General features: G+C 37.9%; 1 protein-coding gene and 1 long non-coding RNA gene across 5 annotated transcripts in view; one reads left to right on the forward strand and one right to left on the reverse strand.

The window, feature by feature from the left end:
* Positions 1-24,494, forward strand: part of MUSK (muscle associated receptor tyrosine kinase) — an 88,627-nt gene that overhangs the window by 55,055 nt on the left and 9,078 nt on the right. For 2 of the 4 annotated variants that reach the window (XM_019796724.2, XM_034664249.1), the window contains 5 exons: positions 633-792; positions 10,368-10,374; positions 17,186-17,449; positions 22,088-22,263; positions 22,928-22,951. In XM_019796724.2, coding sequence (XP_019652283.1) covers positions 633-792; positions 10,368-10,374; positions 17,186-17,449; positions 22,088-22,263; positions 22,928-22,951 — 631 coding nt within the window. The remainder of the gene's footprint in view (positions 1-632; positions 793-10,367; positions 10,375-17,185; positions 17,450-22,087; positions 22,264-22,927; positions 22,952-24,494) is intronic. The other 2 variants (XM_034664248.1, XM_034664250.1) reach the window with 1 other exon arrangement.
* LOC109489199 overlaps positions 1-24,494 on the reverse strand; it is a 70,983-nt gene that overhangs the window by 15,672 nt on the left and 30,817 nt on the right. Inside the window, exon 4 of the long non-coding RNA XR_002142154.2 lies at positions 13,761-13,917. This is a non-coding gene — a long non-coding RNA (uncharacterized LOC109489199). The remainder of the gene's footprint in view (positions 1-13,760; positions 13,918-24,494) is intronic.

The following is a 24,494-nucleotide window of genomic DNA, read 5'->3' on the forward strand; positions in this document are numbered from 1 at the left end:
ACAACCATTTTTCTTTGTAACCGTCCGTCCATCTGGTGTGTATTTGTGGGGAACTGAACAGGAATTAACCATTTCGTAACACTCACAAGTCTGTGGGACGTCTGGGTGGTTTTGCTGATTTGGGCTGTGATTTTGTCATCTTGGCTGATCCAGTTCCTGTGATTGGCACATTGACTGGGGGCTGGTCGATCTTGAATGGCCTCATTTGTGTATCTGGCAGTTGCTCTTGGCTCCCAGCTGGGGCTGTGGGGCTAACTGGGCCATGTGTGCCTCCTCTCTAGCAGCCTAGCTCTGGGTTAGTCACAGGAGGTCACAGGTTTCAAGAGCAACAAGAAAGCAAGCCACAATGTGCAAGACTTTTCCAAGCCTGTTTCTGATTTTCTAAAACAAGTACAAGGCCGGTTTAGATTCAAAGCACACAGAGAGATGCTACCTCTTGGGGGAAGAGCTACAAAGCTACATTGCAAGGTCACGGGCATAGGGAAAGAAAAGGTTTTGGCTATTTTTGCAATCTACCACGTGCCCTTTGATTATAATTCTGATACTTTTTCTTTCAAGTCAACTGATGTAGCATATTAGGAAATCCTTGACCTAATTCTACCCGTTGTTTTTTTTTTTCCCAACTCCACCAGGTTTCTTCTGGGTCCATTCAAGAAAGTGTGAAAGACCGAGTGATTGACTCAAGGCTGCAGCTGTTTATCACTAAGCCAGGACTCTTCACATGCATAGCTACGAACAAGCATGGAGAGAAATTCAGCACTGCAAAGGCCGCAGCCACCATCAGCATAGCAGGTAGGATGGATTCTCACAATAGCATTGCTCCAGGAGAGGGGAGAGTTGGCACTATTCCACATCTCACTTGGGGGAAAATCTTTTTTTCTTTTATTTCTTACTCCATTCCCCTTTGGGTGACTTCTTCCTCCTTGGGGACATTCCAGGAGTTGATCTAGATAACTGATCTTAGGTGATTTGTTGCCTCAAAAAACGAAATCCTCCAATACCTGTCCACATAATGGGTAACAACTTCCAGAAGTTCATTTCTATTTCTTTTCTCCCCCTCCTTTTCTTCCTCTTTTTTTACCTTCCTCCTTCCTTTCTTCCTTTTTTTTTAATTTTCCATTTCTTTCTTTCCTTTCCTTCCTCTCTCTTTCTTCCTTCCTCCCTTCTCTTTTTTTCTTTCATGGGGCTAATCACACTTTCCAGGGCTCTCAAAGAGTAACTTGGCAGATACTTAACATGGTTGTGCCAATTTCTGCATGGCTCTTTCTTGAGGGCATTTTTACTTATGAGCATTTGATCTATTTTGTGGTCTTTCCCTTTCCTGTTTCAGGAAAGTGATAGCAGGACTTACAGGTGTTTTCAAGGAAAAGAGCTGACATACGGATTTCTAGGATATTTGTGTTGAGTTATAAAGGTTTATTTTTAAAATGTAAATGCCCCAAAGCCTTCTGAGAACATTTGTGGAATTCCTAGAGATGGAAATAATCCCTGTATCAGGAAATGCCAGACATGCTATACTCATAATGTGTCTACTGCCCAAGGGTCAGCAGAGATGCTTGGCCTCACATGTGAGACAAGTACTGGTACAACCTGTGCCCAGGGCCAGCTCCCCAGATCCTGCTCTGTCTTATTACCATGCCACTTCTTTGATCTTCCATGATGGGGAAATTCCTAGTAATGTTTCTGATTTTAATATGAGATGAAAAGAGACCACAGAGAAATATATATGGAGCATTGGACAAGGCTGGCCTCCTAAGGCATGCCTATGAAGGCAGGAGAAGATTCTAAAACCAAGGATTCCTTCTGCCTTCTTCTCCAGGGATATATCTGCTTATAGTACCTTAAGATATCATATCAATTATTCTAGAATTTCCATGGATGGGAAATCGTTTCTCCTAGAGAATGGTGAGAATTCTAAAAGTGAATTCAACTCAATTTAACAAATAATAAAAAAACAATTATTGTTTACATAGTACCTTGTTGTTTAAAAATACTCATACGTGCATTTATTAAATACTAGATTCAGGCCATCATTAGGTAGAATAAAGGATGCAAACTTAAGTTACAAATGGGATAATTAACAATGGAGTCCTTGCCTTCCAGGGACTCTCAATCTAGAAAGGAAGTCAGCCACCCATATACATTATGGCATAGACTACGTTTCCTGCACAAGCACAGACAAAGAAAACAGCAAGTTGGTTGGCAAGCTTAGAGCATGAGGGAGACTGGGAGTGAGATAGAGAACAGGAACAAGGTCTGAAATGTGGGCTCTGGCCAGGTTATGAACAGCCTGAGTAGGTTGAGTATATTCTTCGATCAGTGGGAAGTCATCTAATTATTTTAGAGGAGACAAGTGATATGGTCAGATATATCCATTATCAAATTAACAGACGTTGGGTGTAAAAGATTGGGAGGCATGGCATGCAGTCAGGAGGCTATTCCAGGCATCTAGAAAAGTAATGAAGGTCTGAACAACAACTGCAGCAACTGGTGCAGAGATTCAGGAGACCTATCGGGATAGAAGTGATAGGACTGGAGAGGTGCCTGGGTGGCTCTGTCGGTTAAGTGTCCAACTCTTGGTTTTGGCTTAGGTCATGATCTTAGGGTTGTGGGATCGAGACCCATGTCAGCCTCCATACTGGGTGTGGAGCCTGCTTAAGATTCTCTGTCTCCCTTCTCCCTCTGCCTGTCCTCCATCTCTTTGTCTTAAAAAAAAAAAAAAAAAGAATAGGATTTGAATGTGCTAGGATGTAGCAGTGTAGCAGATATGAGAGTAGGAGGAAGGTGTCTAAAACAAATCATAATAGATAAAACAAAACAAAATTAAAAAAACAAGAACACGAGGAGGCCCAGGAGAAAAAGCAAAATTAAATTTTTTATTGCCTTTGAAAAACCTGGAATTATTCTAGTCTCACTATCTTATGTTTTATTTGATATTTGATCAGGAACCAATGTTAAATAAAAAATACCTATTTACAATATCTATCCATCCCTCCATCCATCTATCTATTTAGATGATGTGTGTGTGTGTGTGTGTGTGTGTGTGTGGAGAGAGAGAGAGAGAGAGAGAGAAACATTTACATAGGAATACTCAAATCCAAGAAAATAAACTGATTTAATCTAGTTTAACCTACACCTCCTCAGGGTGGAAGAGAAAAGTTCATGTTGCTAATCTTAAGAGCATTTCATTGTAGGTAACTATTCAATCATCCACATATTAATTCCCTGCCAGGGCTCTTCTTCCCCTTCCTCCCCTCACCCCTCTCCCCTAGACAGCAGGGGAAAAGGGACTTGGAACATGCAGTGGTGACCTCTGGAACAAACCCCTACCACATTCTCTAGTGAAGTCGACAGCTGGAGAACTTATGGTCTCATCGCGTGGCTTTGTCAGGACCCAGAGGACACCCCTGGCTCGCTCGGCACCTTTGAGGCTCCTCCTGTAATAGCACAGTCCTCTCCATCTCGGTCACATCCTTCATCAAGGCCCTCTCTAGAGTCTACTTTGTAACCTCTGCAACTCGGTCACCTTGTCTCTCCCTATAAAGGCAGGCCTGCTGAATTCCAAGTCAGCTCCTTCCTTATCCCTCATGGGGCCTGAAGTAATTTCTGGATCACCTTCATGTTATGCATAATCCGTTTGTTATACAAAATCCAAGAGAGATTCAGACCTATTGACCTACTGACCCAGTTCTGCTGTCTACCCAACCATGTCATGCTACCATTTTTACACTAATGTGGCCAACCCATGTCAGAGAAAGGGACGCCTGTAAGGATCCTTGCTTCTAGAGTTCCAAATAAGAAGTAGGGGAAAGCCCCTCTGTTTTGGCTTTTTCCTTAATTTATACCTCTCTTCTAGGATTTTGGTCCAGAGAAAGGAATCTATAAAATGTACCCAAATTCTTAATTCCTCTACCTTCCTCCTTCCCACAACATACCAAGCTGGACAGACTCCCCCTTTAGTGCAGCACCCTTCAGGGCCTACCATCTTAAGTACAAAGATGACTGTGAAGGCAGTGCTATGGCAATAAAGAAGGAGAACCTAATATAACGGGTATATCTACATCACCCCAAGGCAGATTCATTGCATGGACATGATCTTCAAGATGCTGAAATGACTACAGAACATGATTGCCACCATATTGTATACAGCAACATCACCCCTTCATCCCTGACCTAGCTGATCCAACTCCATTAATAAATGGAATATACCAAGAGAGAAGGCTGTAATACTAAAAAAAGTAATGGTATCTTCTGGTGATAGAAAGAACCTTAAGTTATGGCAAGTAGCATAGAAAGGCAGTGCCTCAGGATGGAGGGAGAAGTGGTCTTAGGCATCAATGCTGGGAAAAGACCAGAGTGAAGATGGAGGGAATCAGCAATGGTAGCCTGGGGGAGAATAGCAGTAGTATTTGCATGGGGAAAAAGATGGTAGAAGCAATGCATGGACTGGTATACAGCAGCAGAGAGGACTTGAAATCTCCTGCAGCAGCAGAGTTGAATACAGATGAGGAGCAGTGACCTCAGTAAAGGCAATGGTCATGAAGGCTGGAACCAGCAATGACTTGACTTTACCCAATGGGCCTGGCAATGCATATTTAACCAGTGTTAGATGCTGTATGTGAACCAATAAATGTGAATCCTTCTGCACATGGAAAAAAAATGTTACTAAGATGAATGAAGAGAGATTCTCTTAAGGAACTAATTCATAAAAAGCTACAAGATGCTTTTGTTCATCTCCTGATCAGTTTTGCCTGTTGGATCTCATGGACTCTGAGGTCTGAAGCTCCCCTACATTTCCTAAAATTTCCCCGGGCAGATCTACTGATGGTGTCTCGTGAGTGCAATGGAATAAGACCTCTGAACCTCATGAGACAGCTGCCATTTTCTCTTCTTTTCCTTGACCCATTCTTTTCCATTAAGTCTGCTAGATGCCTCCCATCAATGAGAAAATTGCCTCCCAATCCTAGGCAATAATCTAGGAAAGTGAGGTCCATTTGTGAAAACAAGATACATGGAGCCACTTAATTCAGAATCATTTTAAAGAAGCACGGTCTTATGCTCCCCAGACCTCCCAGAGCTTGGATATGGCATCCATTTTCTCCATTCCTTCTTTCAGCCCCTCTCTCCTTTGGCCTCTGATGGCCTCAGAAGTCCAGAGTTTTGAGTCAGACATGTGACTCCTTTTGACATTCTGGCAATGCTTCCTTACCCCAAATTCTCCTTTCTCTCATTTCAGCCATCCCCATCCTCCCCTAGTGTTCTGTAGTCAACAGCCTCCTTTGTCACATTCTCTGTGTTTCACTTTGAAGCTTTTACTCCATCTGTTTATTTACTCATCCCAGCAGGAAAACTGGAAATGGAAAAATCTGGTCTAGTGCTTAGGATTATGTCTAACGATATTTCTAGTGTTTGAAGGAAAACAAAAAATAAAGATCAGCCTTCATTTTCCCAAAGCGCTTCCATGTGTATGCCCAAATCCTTATGCATTGTTTGAGAAATGTGATATACTTCTTTCTGACTCATTTACATTTGCTGTTAGTCATCAAAAGGAGTCAGGAAAATTTTGGAACCTCTCCCTATGAACCAGGAAGTTGCATTTCCTTCCAGCCACAACCCTGAAAGGCTCAAGTTGCAATTTAAAATCACCAGGACACTGGGTATTTGGCCAGGTGCCTTCTCTTTGTCATTAGAACCCTTGGCTCTGTGACAGAGACCAACAAGACAGCCCATGATCCCCGTAATGAGCATCATTCTGGAAGAGCCAGACGCCACCAAAATAGGCATGAATTCTACCAAACATTTAAAGAATTAACACCAATTCTTCTCCTACTCTTCCAAAAACTGAACAGGGGGGAACACTCCCAAACTCATTTTATTAGGCCAACATTACCCTGATACCAAAGCCAGATAAGGATATTACAAGAACAGAAAATTACAGACAGCTTTCCTTGATGAATACAGATGCAAAAATTCTTGACAAAATATTGGCAAGCCATATTCAACATCCTATTAAAAAGAGCACGTATCATGATCAAGTGGGACTGATTCCTGGGATGCAAAGATGGTTCAACATACACAAATAAATGTGATAAACCACATTAATAGAATGAAAGATAAAAAATCATATGATCATTTCAAGAGAGGCAGAAAAGCATTTGAAAAAATGCAATATCCTTTCACGATAAAAATGCTCAACAAACTGGGTATAGAAGGAACATTCCTCAACACAATAAAGGCCATATAAGACAAACCCACAGCCAACATCACACTCAATGGTGAAAGGTTGAAAACTTTTCATTTAAGATCAGGAACAAGACAAGGGTGCCCACTTTCACCACTCCTTTTCAACATTGTACTGAAAGTCCTAGCCAGAGTAATTAGGCAATAAAAAGAAATAAAAGGCATCCAAATTGAAAAGGAAGAAGTAAAATTGTCTGTTTGCGGATGGCATGATCTTATAGATAGGAAATCCTAAAGATTCTACAAAAAAACCATTAGGACTAATCAACGAATCCAGTGAAGGTGCAGCATACAAAATCAACATACAGAAATCAGTTGTGTTTTTATACACTAAGAACAAAACATCTGAGAAAGAAATAAAATCATCCCATTTATAATAGCATCAGAAACAATAAAATACTTAGGAATAAGTTTCACTGAGAAGGTAAAAGATCTGTATGTTGAAAACGGAAAGATTTTATGAAAGAAACTGAAGACACAAATAAATGAAAAGATATCCTGTTTCATGAATCAGAATTAAAATTGTTAAAATTCCCATATCACTCAAAGCAAGCTACAGATTCAATGCAATACCCATTAGTATTCCCATGGCATTTTTCACAGAAATAGAACAAACAATCCTCAAATTCTTATTGGACCACAAAAAACTGTGAATAACCAAAGTAATCCTGAGGATGAAGAATAAAGCTGGAGGCATCACACTTCCTGACTTCAAACTATATTACAAAGCTATAGGAATCAAAATAGTATAGAATTCTCATAAAAACAGATTCATAGACCAATGAAACTGAATGAAGAGCCCAGAAATTAACTCACATATATATGGTCAATTAATTTACAGCAAAGGAGCCAAGAATACACAACGGGGAAAGAACAGTCTTTTCAATAAATGGTCCTGGGAAAACTGGATAACAAAACAAAAGAACGGAACTGGACTCCTCCCATCTTACACCATACACAAAAAGCAACTCAAAATTGATTAAAGTCCTAAACATAAGACCTGAAACCATAAAACTCCTAGAAGAAAACATAAGTAATAAGCTTGACATCAGACTTGGCGATGATTTTTTAGACATGACAACAAAAGCACAAGTCACAAAAACAAAAATAAACAAATGGGATTGCAACAAACTAAAAAGCTACTGCCCAGCAAAGGAAACCAACCACAAAAAGCAAAGGCTTCCTATGAAATGGGAGAAAATATTCTCAATCGCATAATTGAGAAGGGGTTAATATCCAAAATATATAAAGAGCTCATACAACTCAAGAGCAAAAAGACAATCCAATTTTTTTTAAAAAATGAGCAGAGGATCTGAACAGACATTTTTCTAAAGAAGACATACAGATGGCCAACAGGTACATGAAAAGTGCTCAACATCACTCATTATCAGGGAAATGAAAATCAAAACCACAATGAGATATTCCCTTATAACTGAATGACTATCAAAAAAAAAAAAAAAAGAAGAGTTAATAAGTGTTAGCAAGGATGTGGAGAAAAGGAAACCCTTGTGCACTGTTGGTGGGAATGTAAATTGGTTCAGCCGCTATGGAAAACAGCATGGAATGTCCTCAAGAAATTAAAAATAGAAGTACCATATGATCCAGCAATTCCACTTCTGGATATTTATCCAAAGGAAATGAAAACAGGATATTGAAGAGGTATCTATAGCCTCAGGTTTGTTGCAGTATTATTCACAATATACTGAAACAGTAGAGACTAGTTACAAGCTATGGAAACAACCTAAGTTTCTGTCAACAAACAAATGAATAAAGAAGATGTGATATACATAAAATATCTCATTGTACATCTTACAGTGTCTCATAGACATATATATATATATATATATATATATACACACACACACACACAATGTGGTATTATTCAACAACGATAAAAAAGGAAATCTGGCCATTTGTGACATGGATGAAACTTGAGGGCGTTATGGTAAGTGAAATAAATCAGAGAAAGACAGATACATATGCTATCCCTTATATGTGGAATCTGAAAAAATCTACCTCATAGAAACACAGAGTACAGTGGTAGTTACCCTGTGCTGGATGGTGGGGGAAATGGAGAAATGTTGGTCAAAGGGTACAAACTTCCAGTTATAAGATGAATAAGTTCTGGGAATCCTTGTCCATATGGTAATTATAGTTAATAATACTGTATTATATACTTGAAAGTTGCTATGAGAATAGATCTTAAATGTTCTCACCACAAAAAAGAAATGGTAATTATGAGACATGATGGAGGTGTTAGTTAATGCCAAGGTGGTCATCATCTTGCATTATATAAATGTATACCTTAAACTCACACAACATTATAATTATATCTCAGTAAAGCCAGCAAAAAAAAAAAAAAAAAAAGACAGAGGATTCAGTAGAGGAAAGGTTTGTATTTTCCATTCTCAGTGGCATTAATAGGTCCCTCCTGGAAGACTGAGGTTTAGAGCTCCATCTATTCTTATCCAGTCTGAGAGCACAGGAAGGAGTCTCTACTCCATCATAAGCCATTCCTCATTCCACCAACACCCCCACCATCTACAATGCTCCTTCTCTGGACTGACCTCAGGATCTGGGGCTTCCAGTCACTAAATTTAAATGTCAAATGAATATATGCAGCATAACCAAAAATGGGCATAGGGAGGGAGCTGATGTGGTAGTATTGGAGTTCCCCACCCCTCCAATGGACCACATATTTATATACTCTTTATTTGAAGTGTTGACAGTTCACACTATTACCAAAAAAAAAAAAAAATAGAAGTTTGAATTATATTTTCACAATCAGTATAGCTAACTGAATGTACTACCCTGTTTCATGGTCTCTCCCGTGTCTGACAGTCACACTCCTGCGACCCTGCAATGCTCTTTCCGGTTATGAGACTCGTGGGGATGCGTCAGAAACACAGGGCCACCTTTACCACCCAGGGCTTCAGCCAGGATAGGCAGAGTGCTCTTACCAACAAAACAGACACTGGCCCTGGGTGTTTCATGGTGGCTTTATCTGGTTTCAAATTGATTCAAGGTGTTTGTTTTTGTTTGAAATGAAAGGGAAAAGAATAAATGAGGAACAGCCAGTAGCCACGCTAAATTGCTGTCAGCTGCTCTGCAGTGAGGCCTACGAGGCGAGCGTTCTTCTTTATGATTGCAGCTTTCTCATGTTAAAGTTACTGTGTGTTTTAGAAGACAGCCAGAATTTACTGGCTTTTCCAGATAATTTTAAAGATACCACACGTATTGAGGATGGTTGGAAATTTTTGGAATCTTAAAAAAAAAATCTAGTTTTGAGATCAAAGCACTTGTTCATAATTGCAACATTCTTGGGCCCTTCCCCTGCTCCCCACCCTCCCTCCAAAAGAAAACGTGACTGGAGGAATTTCTGTCAGAAACACATGGAAGCCCTGTGATTCTCTTACCATTCATGACACATCTAAGCACCCTTAAATTGGTTTCATTTTTCTTTCCTTACTCACCCTTGAAACGGAACTCTATCTAAGCTTATCATCTCCTCCCAAACACTATGGCTGGGTTCTCTTTGGTTTTGGCACATCCTCATGGTATTGAATCCTTCTTTTACATCTTAAATTGAGGGCTCTTTCAGATACATAACCTTGGCCTCCTGGTATTTCAACAGGTTTCTCTGCTCAGCCGCTATTAGAACCTGTCTTTACCCCTCTAAATTATAGACCATTTTCTCTAGAATTTCCTGATGTCTCCTTTCATCTTTTCTATCTGCACAGCGGTAGAACTATCTTGTGGCTTGGGTGCTGTAGGTGCTTTATATAGGTTGGTTTCTCATCGTTAGGCTTGTTTTCGTGATACAAAGTCCCTTGGTGGGTAATGGAGGGGAATTTGGAGCCATGACACTGCCTGGGCTGATGATGCCAGTGACGGACCCAGGTTGAAAAGAATACAGTTTCTAGAGACTCAGTTTTCTCTTTTAATCTCCTCTAAATCTGCCTGTTAATGCAGCGTCTGGCCTCCTAACCAAAGAGAACTTTCCAGAAACTTAGGAATTAAAGATATCAAAGCTATCTCTTGCAAATCTTAAAATTAAAACATACTAACTTTTGTTTCTTTTCCCCTTTAATGTGATTTCCTGTGGGAACTTCCTCTCCTGTTAACAGAATGGAGGTAAGATATCACTGTGACATCAACGTTTTGTTTTGGTGTTTTTCGTTTGACCTGCCCTTTGTTGATATTTGCTGAGTACTATAACCTTTCAGAAACTTTCAATCCTTTTAATACTCTTACAAGATGATAATGAAGATGAAGATAGGTAACATGTATTGAGTATTTACTGTGCATCAGGCACTGTGCTAAAAGCTTTACATGCATTACTTAAATTTATCCTCAGGACATCCCTATGAAACAGGTACTATTATTATCCCTATTGTACAGAAAAGAAACTAAGAGTTACTTTGAAATGGAGAGTTCAGTGACTCACACAAACGGTAAGTGATAGGCTTGGAAACTGAACCCAGAACTGACTGCCCGATTCACCCTCATAGCTTTATCTTGTAGATAAGAAAGTGTCACCTTTTAATATAACATTTTGCAATGTACAGTGATCTGTTTTCAGTACAACTGACTTTCATAAAAACCCTATGAAATGTCATAACTATTTGTATCTAATTTTTAAGTAACAAAGCTGAGATTCAGAATGATTAATTAATAATAGTAATAATGATAATAGCAACTAAGTTTTATGGTATATTTATGATCACCACTTTTCTCATATTAACATTTCAGTGACTTTATGGGGCAAGACCTATGATCATCCCTATTTTTTAATATGAGGAACCTGATGCACTAGGGGTTGCCCAGACCACATGGCTTGCCGACTATAAACCCTCAATCTGAGCTCAGGTAGACAGACTCAAGAACTTAGATTTGAAAACTACTATACTAACCCAGATAGCACGGTAACTGAGCAAGACCTAGAACTCCAACCACTGATTCTAATTCCATGGAATAAAATAATTCATTGCATAAGAAAATTTGGTTAGTTTTGTTGACTGTGAGCACTGGGTGTTATACATAACTAATGAATCTTTGAACACTACATCAAAAACTACTGATGTACTTACTATACAGTGGCTAATTGAACATAATAAAAAAAATTTGGTTAATTCTTAATCTCGTGCCAATTCATGTAGCTTTGATGCATTCAGTCACTTATCACAGTTCTTTTTTAAGATTTTATTTATTTGAGAGAGAGAGAGAGATCAATCATGAGCGGGGGTGGGGAGGTAGGGGGTAAAGGGAGAATCAGATTCCCTGCTGAGTGGTGAGTTGGTATGGAACTCAATCCCAGGACCCTGGGATCATGACCTGAGCTGAAGGCAGCCGTTTAACTGATTGAGCCACCCAGGTGCCCCACTTATCACAGTTCTAAGAGACAGTCCTGTCCTCAAGGACTCTACAGTGAAACCGAGTATCTACTGAACAGATACACAACAAAAATGTGGTAAAAGTTAAATTAAAATGCAGGCTGCCAAGAAAAGAGATGCCATCTTTCCTTCACATGCCATTCAGCACTCCTGTCCTTTCAAAGTATTTTTAAACCACTCACTCTATTTCTGGCACTATATTGGAAAGCAGAAAAACAAAACAACTTGTATGTATTCACTGCCCCCAAGGAATTTACATTTTACTAGGTGCAGGTATACACACACACAATGTAATAATGGAAGCATGGGCAAATTCCAAGGACTCAAGGACAGAAACAGATTACTCAAATGTAAGTAAATGCAAATGAAAAATCAAAAACCCATTAGTAGTCAAATAAATGCTAATTAAAGAAAAATTCCGTATTCTCTTTCACTTGTGATAACAGGAGCGCTCTCAAATGGCTGGACAGAGAAAATTGCTATAACCTCTCTAAAGAGCATTTGCAGTTTTTATTAAGAGCCTTAGCATGGTTGTATCTATTGATTGGCTAAATCCAGTTTTAGTAATCTATGTTAAGGAAATAAGTGTATGAACAACAAAATTGAAAACAACACTGTATTTGTTAATGAAATTTATGAGCAATGTAAGTATCTACCAATAAGGGAAATTGGTGTGATTAAAAACCATGCTTTTAGGGGCGCCTGGGTGGCTCAGATGGTTAAACTACTGCCTTTGGCTCAGGTCATGATCCTGGAGTCCCAGGACAGAGTCCCAGGATCGAGTCCCAGGATGGAGTCCCATGTCAGGCTCCCTGCTCAGCAGGGAGTCTGCTTCTTCTTCTGACCCTCTCCCCTCTCATGCTCTCTCTCACTCTTTCTCTCTCAAATTAAAAAAAAAAAAAATCTTTAAATATAAATAAATAAATAAAAACCATGCTTTTGAAAAATATAATAGCACAGGCAAATGTTTCATTATATTATTAATTATTAATTATATTAATAATGCTTATTATAATCATGCTAAATAAAAATGCAGAATACAAAAATACATTTACAGAATAATTCTAAATATACTGTATATATAAATATATATTATGTGTATAACTAAATATAGTATATATAAAACTATATATTAGACTTACATATATACTGTTCGTAACTGATACATGTACAGATACATAAAATATATAGTGTTTATATATTTGGCTAATATAATTTTCAAATTTTTTTAAATTAAAAATGTTTTCTTCTTTACATCATCTTTTACATCTTTATTTTATACAAAAACTAGGTACTAATTTTAGTCAGAAGAAATACAAGAGGTGTTTTTCAGAGAAAACCATGTCCTTGAGGACACCTGGTTTGACATTTCAGAAAAATGACATTTGATCTGTCTTAGAGCAGGCGCTGGCAAACCCTTTTTCTGTAAAGGGCCAGATATTAAATATATTTGGCTTTTTATGTGCAGGCTCTGTTGCAACTTTTCAGCTCTGCTATAGCAGTGCAAAGGCATCCACAGACAATTCATAAATGGCTGAACATGGCTCTGTTCCAATAAAACATTACTTATAGACACTGAAATTTGAATTTCATATAAGTTTCACTTCTTTTGATTTTTTTCAATTGCTTAAAAATGTAAACACCATTCTTAGTTCACAGGCAGTATAAAGACAGGCAGAGGGCGGAATTTGACTTGTGGATTATATCCGCTGACCCCTGCCTTAGAGAATGAATCGTATACAAAGACACTAAGCGTGTAAGAATAAAAACAATTTTAGTTTGCTTTGGAGACTGGAAGTGGTGCAGAACCCCGTCATCACACTTGCTGGGAAAGTACAGCGGCTGTAGGCAATTGCTATATAAGGAAAGATCTGTCTATACAGTAGTTCCCCTTTATCCACAGGTGATATGTTCCAAGACCCCCACCGGACACCTGAAACCATGGATAGTACTGAACTCTACAGATACTATGGTTTTTTCCTATATATATATATACCTATGACAAAGTTTAATTTATAAATTAGGCATAGGAAGAGATTAATAACAGTACTAATACAATAGAACTAGAACAATATACTGTAATCAAAGTTATGAATGTGGTCTCTTAAAATATCGTACTGTACTCACCCCTCTTGTGATGATGTGAGATGAGAAAATGCTTACGAGATGAGACACAGTGAGGCTGAGTGATGCAGGTGTGAAGACGTAATGGGAGGCTTCCTGTGACCTTCCCACGGTGCGTCGGAGGAGCATTTGCCTCTGGATCGTGGTTGACCAAGGGCGACTGAAACCAGGGAAAGCGAAACCATGGTTGAGGAGGAAGTACTGTGCCAGACAACAGGTAGAGCTCTCAGGTGTGCCACCCCTAAGGAGGGTGGGAAAACCTGTGCGAGTTTCCACTGGAGGCATGGGACTGCTTTAACCCAAACCAGCCTCAGCTGGTCATCTGGATACGCCCTTGGACAAAGAACTATGTGTTCAAAGGGAATCGAGGTCCCCCTCATAGAAATTGCAAAATGCAATTTGCAAAACATTGAAAAATGCTCTACTGGATGTGGTTCATATCTGTTGAAGCAGAGAGAAGAGTAAAAACTGTAGTGAGAATCCTTTAAATATTCGATTTGACCAAGAAGAGTTGTCTGTTATAAGTTAAGGGAGGGACTTGAGACCATATATCCATCATTGCCGCTAAGAAGAAACATTTTACAGAAAGGGAGGTCAGCCAGGTTTCATGTGTTGGGAGGCATGGGAGGGACTGGCTCCATGTGCATTATGCACTAGCTTTTTTGGAGCCTGTCCGGCAGACCGTTCCAAAATAACCAGTATTCTGTGAATAGATCCCTGTGACCTGTGCCCCACTGTCTGAAGGACCAAGAGGACCAGCTGCTTCTGGTGCTGTTCCATTGGCAGTTCCAAGAGCTAAGAGCAGAGGAACCCAACATCAGTTGGACAGTTCACTTGCAAAAGATAGAAGACACCAATGGAAATTCTTTGCATTTATCTTGTCCCCCAGTTTTTGCTGTGAGCTTCTTTTAAATTTTTTAAGTGATAGGGTTAGGAGGATGAGGGACTATGGCCCCATATGCCTCCACGTCTTGCCTCTGATAATCTGATCACTATGAAAAATTAGAGGTTTATGAGTCTGCAAAAGAGGCGAGGAAAAGGAAGTTGTTTAAGCTCTGAAAGTGTGATGGACAATCTCCATATGTATATGTGTATGCGTATATATATGTGTGCGTATATATAATACATGTGTACTTGGCCCTGTATATCCTGTACCTTGTAGAGCTGAACTTAGCATAGATATACTTCCAAAGCTAAGTCTTTAATACTCCTAGGAACATCACAGAGGCATAGAAAATTAATAAGAACCATATATGTTATATTTTATGTCTTTCCCCAGCATACAAAGGGTTTCCACAGGCTACTTCTCTGCAAGTTGGCAGAAAGAAGAACCAAAATCACAAACCAAGATCTCATTTCTATTCAAAACCTATTCTGGCTTGTTTGTTTTGTTGTCTTTTTTTTTTTTCTTTTTTCTTTTACATTATGAAGAAAGGACCCAGTACTATCAGGCGAATGAAGGTTTTTCCAAAGATTTTTCTAGGGTTTTTATGAAGAAAGGCAGCAGACATACAGAGAGATTATTTAATTGTCAATAATCCTTATTTTTTAGGCTATTTTTATTAATTTTTCTTTTGTGTACCTTTTCTGGGTTTTTTTTTTTGCTTGTATAATTAAAGGAAAAATCATGAATATTTTTTAATTTAAAAAATACGGAAAAATAAAGAAAGAATCAGTTGATGGTTAACACGTGACAGCAGAACCTGGATGAATAATTCTCAGCTCAGAGGCACTCAGGGAAATATTTAACTTTTACGTGATGTGGTTTTTGTGTAAAATAAAAAGAATCCCACCTGCTTTTATCGATCCCCTCTTTATACCAAGATATTATACTAATATGTGAGACCATTTAGTAAGCCAGTTTGAAGTACTTCTGGTTATTAGGTATTATTCTTCAGTTTTTTAAAGTACAGCATCCTTGCCTTTCTTGAACTTTCTTAGTGTTATCACAGACCAGGTTTCCCTAAGAGGCTGGGGCATAAGCTATTTCTCTGGGTTTTTGCTCAACCTTTCCTGGCCCAAGTTTTAAAACGAACTACAAACTACAAGTAATGTAATAAAATTCATGTTGGCTAATTAGCAAAAGGCTAGTCTGAATTAGAGGAAGAGTCTATATTATGAACATAATTTCCAAGTATGGTATTTCTTGGAAGTTCATCGTTTTAACTAAATGAGCTATATGCCACTTAACAGATTTGCTTTGAACATTAGTCAGCCATGGTCTCCAATTCAGGTGTCAATTGTTTGGATTCAAATGGGTTCTCTTAACAATTTAAAAATTTCTCACAAATTCCAATTTAATTCTCTTACCTTAAAATCCTTTATATAAAGATAATGAACTGTGAAATCGCAACAAGTATACCAACCTAAATGAGAACACAACTTAGTTTTTTGTCATTGTTAACAACAGAGATCTGATGGAAGGCATAAGAATGTGTTGAGACCCTCACAGTGTATACACATAATAAGTGCTCAGGAAATATCTGTCAGGTGAGCACAGGAGTTATTATTATAATTCCCAGCATTCTGTTAGGGGGCAGTGGGTATGTGCAGAGAAGACCAGCAGTATTTTTCCATTCTTCCTCTCATTCTCTTCAGTTGTTACAGCAGATAAGCTTCTACTCTTATTTTTGTGCTAGCAGTATACAGTTTTTTTTTCCTCATATATTACCCATTAACACACGATCTGAGTTCAGAAAAACTGCTTACATCACTCAATAGATTAGGCCCATGGGGCTCGGAGTGACCAGATGACTTTCCCCAAGTCATGTAATGAGAAAACAGCAAAGCTGAATATCTACTTAGCTCCTTTGAGAGCCTGATCCCAAGCCTCCTCCTGCCTAAGTGACTTTCATTTTAGTCTTTAATGAAATGCTGGGAAGATGTGTGAGTGAGAGGATCTGGGTACAGGAGGTGTCACAAAGATGTATGTCTTCTATAAAACTCAGGGACTTAACTGTTGTAACACATAAACTATGTTCACAAAGCTGGGTCACCACAACTGTTATGCTAAAACATTTGTTAGTTGTCACGATGTATATGCTTTTTTAGATGCACTTTACTTGCTGAAATCGGCTCCATTTGTAAGAAGCATACGAAGCGCCCTAACCAACAGTAGTTAAATTCTATTTATAATGTAAAATAATAAAAACACTCAAATCTATTCAGTCTTTGGTAGTTCTCAAAGCCTTCCACATGCATTATTACATATGACCCTCATAAGATGCCTCTGGCGTAGCTGGAGGTAGTAGGATTATAGCTGGGAAGGAAGACAGTATTCAGACAGAACATTTCAGCCAAGTTGCTAGAACAATCTTCTCCTATTGCTGTGATGCAGGGGTGGACGTCAGGGGAAAAAAAACAAAACACCCAGACTGAATGCTAAGAAATAGTATATGATGGAGAACGTTGTTCATTTCTTCCTTCAGTAAACTACAGAAAGATAACAAAGGTTACTGCGCCCAGTACAGAGGGGAGGTGTGTGATGCTGTCCTGGCCAAAGACGCTCTTGTCTTCTTCAACAACTCCTATGCAGACCCGGAGGAGGTCCAAGAACTACTGGTTCACACCGCCTGGAATGAACTGAGAGCAGTGAGCCCATTTTGCCGGCCGGCTGCCGAGGCTTTGCTGTGTAATCACATCTTCCAAGGCTGCAGCCCTGGAGCAGTGCCTACTCCTACACCCATCTGCAGGTAAGATAAAAAAAAACAAAGAAGTGGGAAAATTCTGTTGAATGCAAACAGGAAGTTTTCAAAAGAAGCTATCATGTGCTATGATAAACGCAAAAGGTGGCTTTTGTCCAAAATAGAAAGTAATTAATCGGACAGAATTTCTACCATGTAAATCACTGATGACATCCTATAATACAAGGGCTCTGAGCTTCTAGAAAATGTCATAAAAGGTAAAATATTCAACTTGTTATTGTTCACATTATCCTATTCATAAATAGTCCAGCCTTCTATGAAATAAAAAAAAACACACAAATGTGGACCTCATTAGCAAGCCACAATAGAGAAGAGAAAAGGTCCGTTTCAAATGTGTCAGCACTATTTGCCAATGAATATGAGATCTTGGTGAGCATTTCAGAATATTACTTTCTATAACATGTATATTATTTTAAAACACATTCCACCCGATGTTCTAATTTAAATACTAACATTCTTTCTCATGGCAAGGAGTGGTGGTAATAAATAGTTATTTCTTTATAACCCCCATACTCTTTAAACATGGAAATTCATAAATCCATGTTTGATAGAATTATCTTGCCTTTATTTACTTCTTATGTAGGAAAGACAGGAATCGAACTGGCTTTTGAGCCAAGTAGGACAAAGTTTTAATATTGTTTGTACTGCTTTCTAGATACACGTAATCTTGGCCAACCTTCAGTTTTCTCATCTGCAAAACAGAGAGGATTACAGGATAAACTGTCCTCATGGTATATTTTAGAAACTGGATATTGTTTTCTTCTGAAGAAAATACATGAAAATTACCAACAGCACATTTCCACCTTTGTTTTGATAAAGCCAACAATTAAATATTGAAATAATCATAGGGCCTTGAGGTCATTAAAATAGAATGTTCTATTCCTCAATTCACTGCAAATTTTGAGGGTTTGGAGAAACTGTAAGAGGAATATAACTTGTTGTTACTTCACCCAAGAAGATTATATTTTCATCAGGCATGATATCTAAGCATCTCTTGAGGAACAATCAGAATTAAAATTGAATAGTATCTTTATATGCTAGCACAAAATAAATTTATTAACTTTCCAACATGTGTGTCCTAGGCCAGCTTACATGTAACAGCCTCAGATTTTCTTTTTAAGATTGAGAATAATTTACCTTTTTTGCTTTTTTTAGATTAAAAAAATCCCTTTCAATGAGATTTCACATTTATTAGGATAGCATAGTTAATCATCTCCTAAATCTCTAAGTCAATTGTAGTATACTTAAAGAAATTCCTTTCCTTAGAGCTATTGTTTGCCTTATCCTTCCTAGTGGTTCAAAGGTCTTCAACCATTTTGCATTTCTAATTATTCGTGAGATTTTTAAAAGCATTCTATTACTCATAGTTTTCTTTTCTTCTCTCTTTTTTTCTTTCTTTCTTTCTTTCTTTTTTTTTCTTTTTGGTTTCAGGAGTAGAATTCAGTGATTCATCACTTACATACAACACTCAGGGTTCATCGTAATAAATGCCCTCCTTAATGCCCATCATCCATCTAGCCCATCCCCCACCTCCTTCCCTCCATCAACCCTGAGTTTGTTCTCTATCTTTAAGAGTCTCTTATGGTTTGTTTTCCTCTCATTTTCATCCCCCCATATGTTCATCTGTTTTGTTTCTTAAATTCCACATATACTCATGCTTTTCTAATCATAAATAGTAATTAAATGATTTGTGCAACTTTCCATGAATGACAAAGAATTTCTTTTATTTGACAAATATTTATTGAACTTCTACTCGTCTCTAAGCACTATTCTAGGGCATTTGTTTGTGCTTACATTCTAGCCAGAGAAAACAATGAGCAAGAGACATAACAAATAAATAACTTATATATTACCTTAGGATGTGTTTTGTATCACAGGAAAAGAAAAAATGAGCACCAGGTTAGGGGAGATCAGGAGTGCCAAGGATGGTGGATAAAGTTGTGATTTTAAAAATAGGGTATTAAAGGTAGGCCTAATTAATTAAAGCATAATTTTACTGAATACTCCGCACTTGATCTTTGAAATTTTATCTGGAATTGTAAACCAGGTTAGTATTATTCAACTGTATTTTATCTGCCAATGATAAATTTTTAGACCATTATTTTTAGCTTTTACATTTGATTACATAATCATATATACAACTACCTGGTGTAAATCTCTGTTACTTATTCCCTATACTCACTGTCATTCATATCATAGAAAATCTTTCTTTTTCTTAAATTCTCAATTTTTTTTTTTAAGATTTTATTTATTTATTCGACAGAGATAGAGACAGCCAGCGAGAGAGGGAACACAAGCAGGGGGAGTGGGAGAGGAAGAAGCAGGCTCATAGCCGAAGAGCCTGATGTGGGGCTCGATCCCATAACGCCGAGATCACGCCCTGAGCCGAAGGCAGACGCTTAACCGCTGTGCCACCCAGGCGCCCCTTAAATTCTCAATTTTGATTCATCTCTTGTTCAGCCAGAGTAGGTGTTTTTTAGATTACATGCAAAAAACTTTTTACCATAATCTTGTGTGTGTGTGTGTGTGTGCGCATTTCTATTTAAGCCTTGCGTTACATTACACTTTCCTGAAAATCTTATGCACTCTAATTGTTTTCTGGCTGTGTTGTAATGAAGAACATATAAGGCAATCCTGAATTTTGTTCCTTTGGAGGGAATATTATTTTCTTGCCAAATAGTAGGAGGATTATTTTTCATCTTTGAGCTTCAAAATATTTGTAAAATTCATCTGGGAGTAATTCTCTTTTCATTATTTTCTTTCCTATCAGTAATACAAAAATAATGGATAATGTGACTTAATTATCAGGTTTACATTCTTTTTTGTCCTAAGAATGTTTTCTTTTAGTATATCTTTGAGTATTTTCCATTTTTTACGTGCAATGTGCTTTAGTTTTCTTATTGGGAAACATTATCTATATTCTGGATCTCTTGCCGGCTCTTCCCTCTCAGCTGTCTCCTCACACATTTTCACCCTTCCTTCTTTCTGTCTGCATTCAGTTCAGACTTGTCAAGTTTTCCTGTTGTTTGTCCAATGTCTTGCAGTGCCATTTCTTTATGGTTTTTAATGACAATTCTAAGTCCTTTTGTGTTCCTTTCACTTCTTTGTGGTCTTTATTTTCTTCAGCTGCTACTATGTTCAAGTTAATTTAGTTTTTAGTTATTTTCCATTTCATCCTGATTTTTTCCCTGGAAGAACTTTTCTAAAGCGGTCATCTTTAATGCATGTCAATGAAAACAAAGCAAAACAAACAAAAATTTTTCTCATGTGTTCTTCTGTTTAGAGTAAAAAAATAACTTTCCAGGGTATTTGTTTTCTCCACAAAATGTGGGCTACAGAATTTTTTTCACCTGCAATAGATTATTTTTGCACAGTTTAACAGTGCTGTCTGAATGCAAAAAGTTGTGTTTGTGTGACCCAAGGGTAGGACCCAGGCATAGCAAGAAGCAAGCTAAGCAATGCTCTTCTGGTTCTTCAAGTTCTCAGAAGCCTTGAAAGTCCCACTGCTCTCTCTTCCATTACAGACACATAAAGAATTCTAAATCCTATTGTTGTTCTTATGACATTGTGTCCCACACATTCATAAGCACAGCCCTTTCATTCCACACATGTTCAGTTGGTCCATATTGACAGGTGGTTGCCCAGAAAAGTGGGAGTGTAGGCAAGAGTATTTTAAAAAAGACACCATTGTGACATATATATGTCACAATACACACACACACACACACAATTTCCTCTTCTCTGAATCCTTTAGATACTGAATGAGCAATATTGTTATTATCTCCAAATTCTTTAATAATCTTTAATTTCCTTTTATTTTTAATTCCAAATATTTTAATTTGGAGTTAACCAGTTTTTTTTTCCTATGTAGTCTATCTTATTTTCTATAGGATAAGCTTAAGCAAATATTCATGCACAAAATTCTAATTAGTCCAGCTAGTCTTTCTTCAACCTCTCACTGGTAATAAAACACACAGATGAACATAACATTTCATATTTCAATAGACTAAATTACTCTGGCTTTCTCAGATGGAAGCACACGCAGCAATGGGATAGGAGGCAGCTTCTCCCCAAGGCTAGAGTGGGTAAGGACCCCTATACCCTCCTGTACCCTGCCAGGAAGGTGGTGCTCTCCTGTTTTGGTGGACAAAGTATGCAGACGTGCCAACTGTGCCCCTCAGTCTCCGCCCATTAGCCCTGAAATTATAGGAAAAGCTCTCAGGCTAGAAACTGATTGACAATGATCTATGACTTATATTTATGTGCGTTTTTTAAACTCTATGTACCTTGTTTCTGTCCCTTTGTATTTATTTTAATATGAATTTGAGAGAATGCATATTAGGAATTCCTAATCTGTTACCTTTTGAACTTCAAAATTCTTTTCCCCCAGGAGCATTAACCACACTTTAAAAACAAAACAAGATAGCATTTCATCTCAGGGATAACATGCTATCTTTCATAAAGTCTCACATTATTTACAATAAAAGGATCCCTTCAAAAACATTTTTGCAAGAACAGACAATATACTATGATGATGTTTTGAAAATACAGCATCTAGGCTCTGCCACAAATTTGGCCTTAACATGCTATGATTCATCAAGTTTTGTTCTTCATAAAATATTTTAGAGAATATTGCCTGGCAGTGAAGGAGCTCTTCTGTGCAAGAGAGTGGCTGGAAATGGAAGAAAAGGCTCACAGAGGACTCTACAGATCCGGGACGTACCTGCTCTCCGTGCCAGATTGCAACAAGCTCCCCAGCAGGCACTGGGACCCCATGACCTGTACCAGCCTGCCATATTTAGGTAACAGAATTCTCTCAAGACTTTAGAGGTTAAGACAAATTTACTATTCTGAAGAAAGTAAGTTGTGAACTTAAATCTCCCAATATTTCTAGGCATTTCTAATGTATTTTTTGAGTTCTGCCCATTTTAGATACCTAATCGCAGAATCCTACCATCTATCCTAATTGCCCAAGTTAGCATTCGGGTTTAATTTCACTCGTTCAAAAAGAAATTAAGGAGCACTTTTAACTCTGCTTAAGATCTTCTTTTGTAAGGAGATCTTACAAGAGCTTGTAACATTTTTTGGAAGGTGCAGAGAAATGGCTAAGAAACCTCACATTATGTCAGATGAGTGGAATAAAAGAATAAAGTCCCCCTTCTTAGCTAACAAAGCAGATTTCTAAGCATGCAAAAATAAGCCACATGGTTGAAAATGCTGATCTCACAAAACAAAGCTGAATCTCTGCCTGTTGTTTAATGAACTTCATTTGGAAGGAACTGTTGTTGGCCCTAACAGCTGGTTTAATTTCAATGACACAATCCTTTCTCATTCGAATGCAAAGAATGTTTTCCAGTTGTATATTGAAAAACTGAAAGAAAATTTGCATTTCTTAGCACTCTTTCACAGAATATGTTAGGTATCTGGATGTTCATTTAAAATAAATTTTTATCCTTTCCCCCTCAGATTATAAAAAAGAAAACCTAACAAGTAAGTAATTTTGTTTGTGCCCTTGAACCCTTATGTGTATGTAATTGGATTCGTGCATGCGTATTTACACTCATACTTCATGATGTCCAGAACAGAATGTACGGCTCCTCTCAAAGGTTTTTCTGCTATGCTTACTGGTGTAAAACATGAAGGAAGATCATCAGAAATCTCAGCTTACAGCTCCTAATTAGGCCATGAAGAGCACCATATTTACTGAATGATACAAATAATATCCCCTACCCCAAGGTTATAACTTGCTTGATCCTTTCTATGGCTACAAAATAAGCCAAACTGAAAATGTCACCTTTGATTATGCATTTTTGATTTTTATACCATCTAATTATTTACAGATAAAAAAATATTTATTTCTTCATTGAGCCAATTCATGATCCTCATTTGTGACGAAAGATCTTTCTTTTGGAAGACAGGTGTTCTTTAAGACAGCTAATTTCCAGTATAAAGTTTACAGGGTCAAATCAAACAGTTTTAAAACTGGGTGCCTCAAAATCCCTAGGAAAGAATTCAAGAAGGTTGCTTGGAAAGAGACGTCCTAGACACAAAGGTGTATCCAATGATGCTTTAACCTACCAGAATGCAGAAATCTTCAGAATGAAATTAGAAAAGATTTCATTTCAGTTAACTCCCTCTGATGAGTGTTCAAGGCTTAAATCATTTCCTGTGCCTTATCTTTGGGCCTAATCGCCTCTGCACCTGGCTAAGAGCCAGGCCTTGATTTTTCCAGCTTCCTTCAAGGACTGAGACTTCGAGTATTAAAAGAAAGAATGCTACTGGTCCCACTTGAATGGCTCAGTGTTAAACAAGAGCAGTATGGAAACCCTAAAAATCTATTATTCTGGAAGCCTATCAAGTTGTTACTTCCAAATTGAAAGAATGAAAAAGAAATGTTTCAATTCTTTGTCATATAAGCAGCTGAAACTGAGTTTGATTGGACTTTTAATTGGTGACTGTGGTCTTTGTTATCCTTTGATTGTTCACTCATTCATCCATTCAGGTATTCATTCCACTGTGCGGAAGGTGCTGACCTTCAGTCCTAGAATAGACAGGAACACACACACACAAATCCGTATTTCTGCCTTGTACATGAATTCTAAAAGATTGTGAACAGCATAAATTACCTACAATAAGCCAATTTCCTACCCTTAAAAACCTAGTTTTATGAAATCTCTGGTACATGTAAGAAAGTGAACAGCAAATGTCATCAATGGATCATTTCACTTGACCATGTAATGGGGAATGTCTAAAACTGTGCTCCCTGATTAAATGCAATTATTATTGAAGAAACTGGTTTGAGCCTTTTAGGTAGGTTGGTAGTGAAGCAAAGAAGGCATCCTGATTAGGTCAAGTGTCCCATATTTTATGGAGTGTATAAAGCCCTCAAATATTTCTTGAAGTTTCTTGATTTCTGTAAACTCTGAAGCATGACCAGTTCACTTTGAAGGGCGATGGAAGATTTTTTTTTTTTTTTTGCTCGAACACACACAGAATTTCAGTAGTTTTCACTTTTTTTTTTTTTTTTTTTAAA

The sequence above is a fragment of the Ailuropoda melanoleuca genome, chromosome 7 (assembly GCF_002007445.2).
Source record: "Ailuropoda melanoleuca isolate Jingjing chromosome 7, ASM200744v2, whole genome shotgun sequence".
In the NCBI taxonomy this organism is placed as follows: domain Eukaryota; kingdom Metazoa; phylum Chordata; class Mammalia; order Carnivora; family Ursidae; genus Ailuropoda; species Ailuropoda melanoleuca.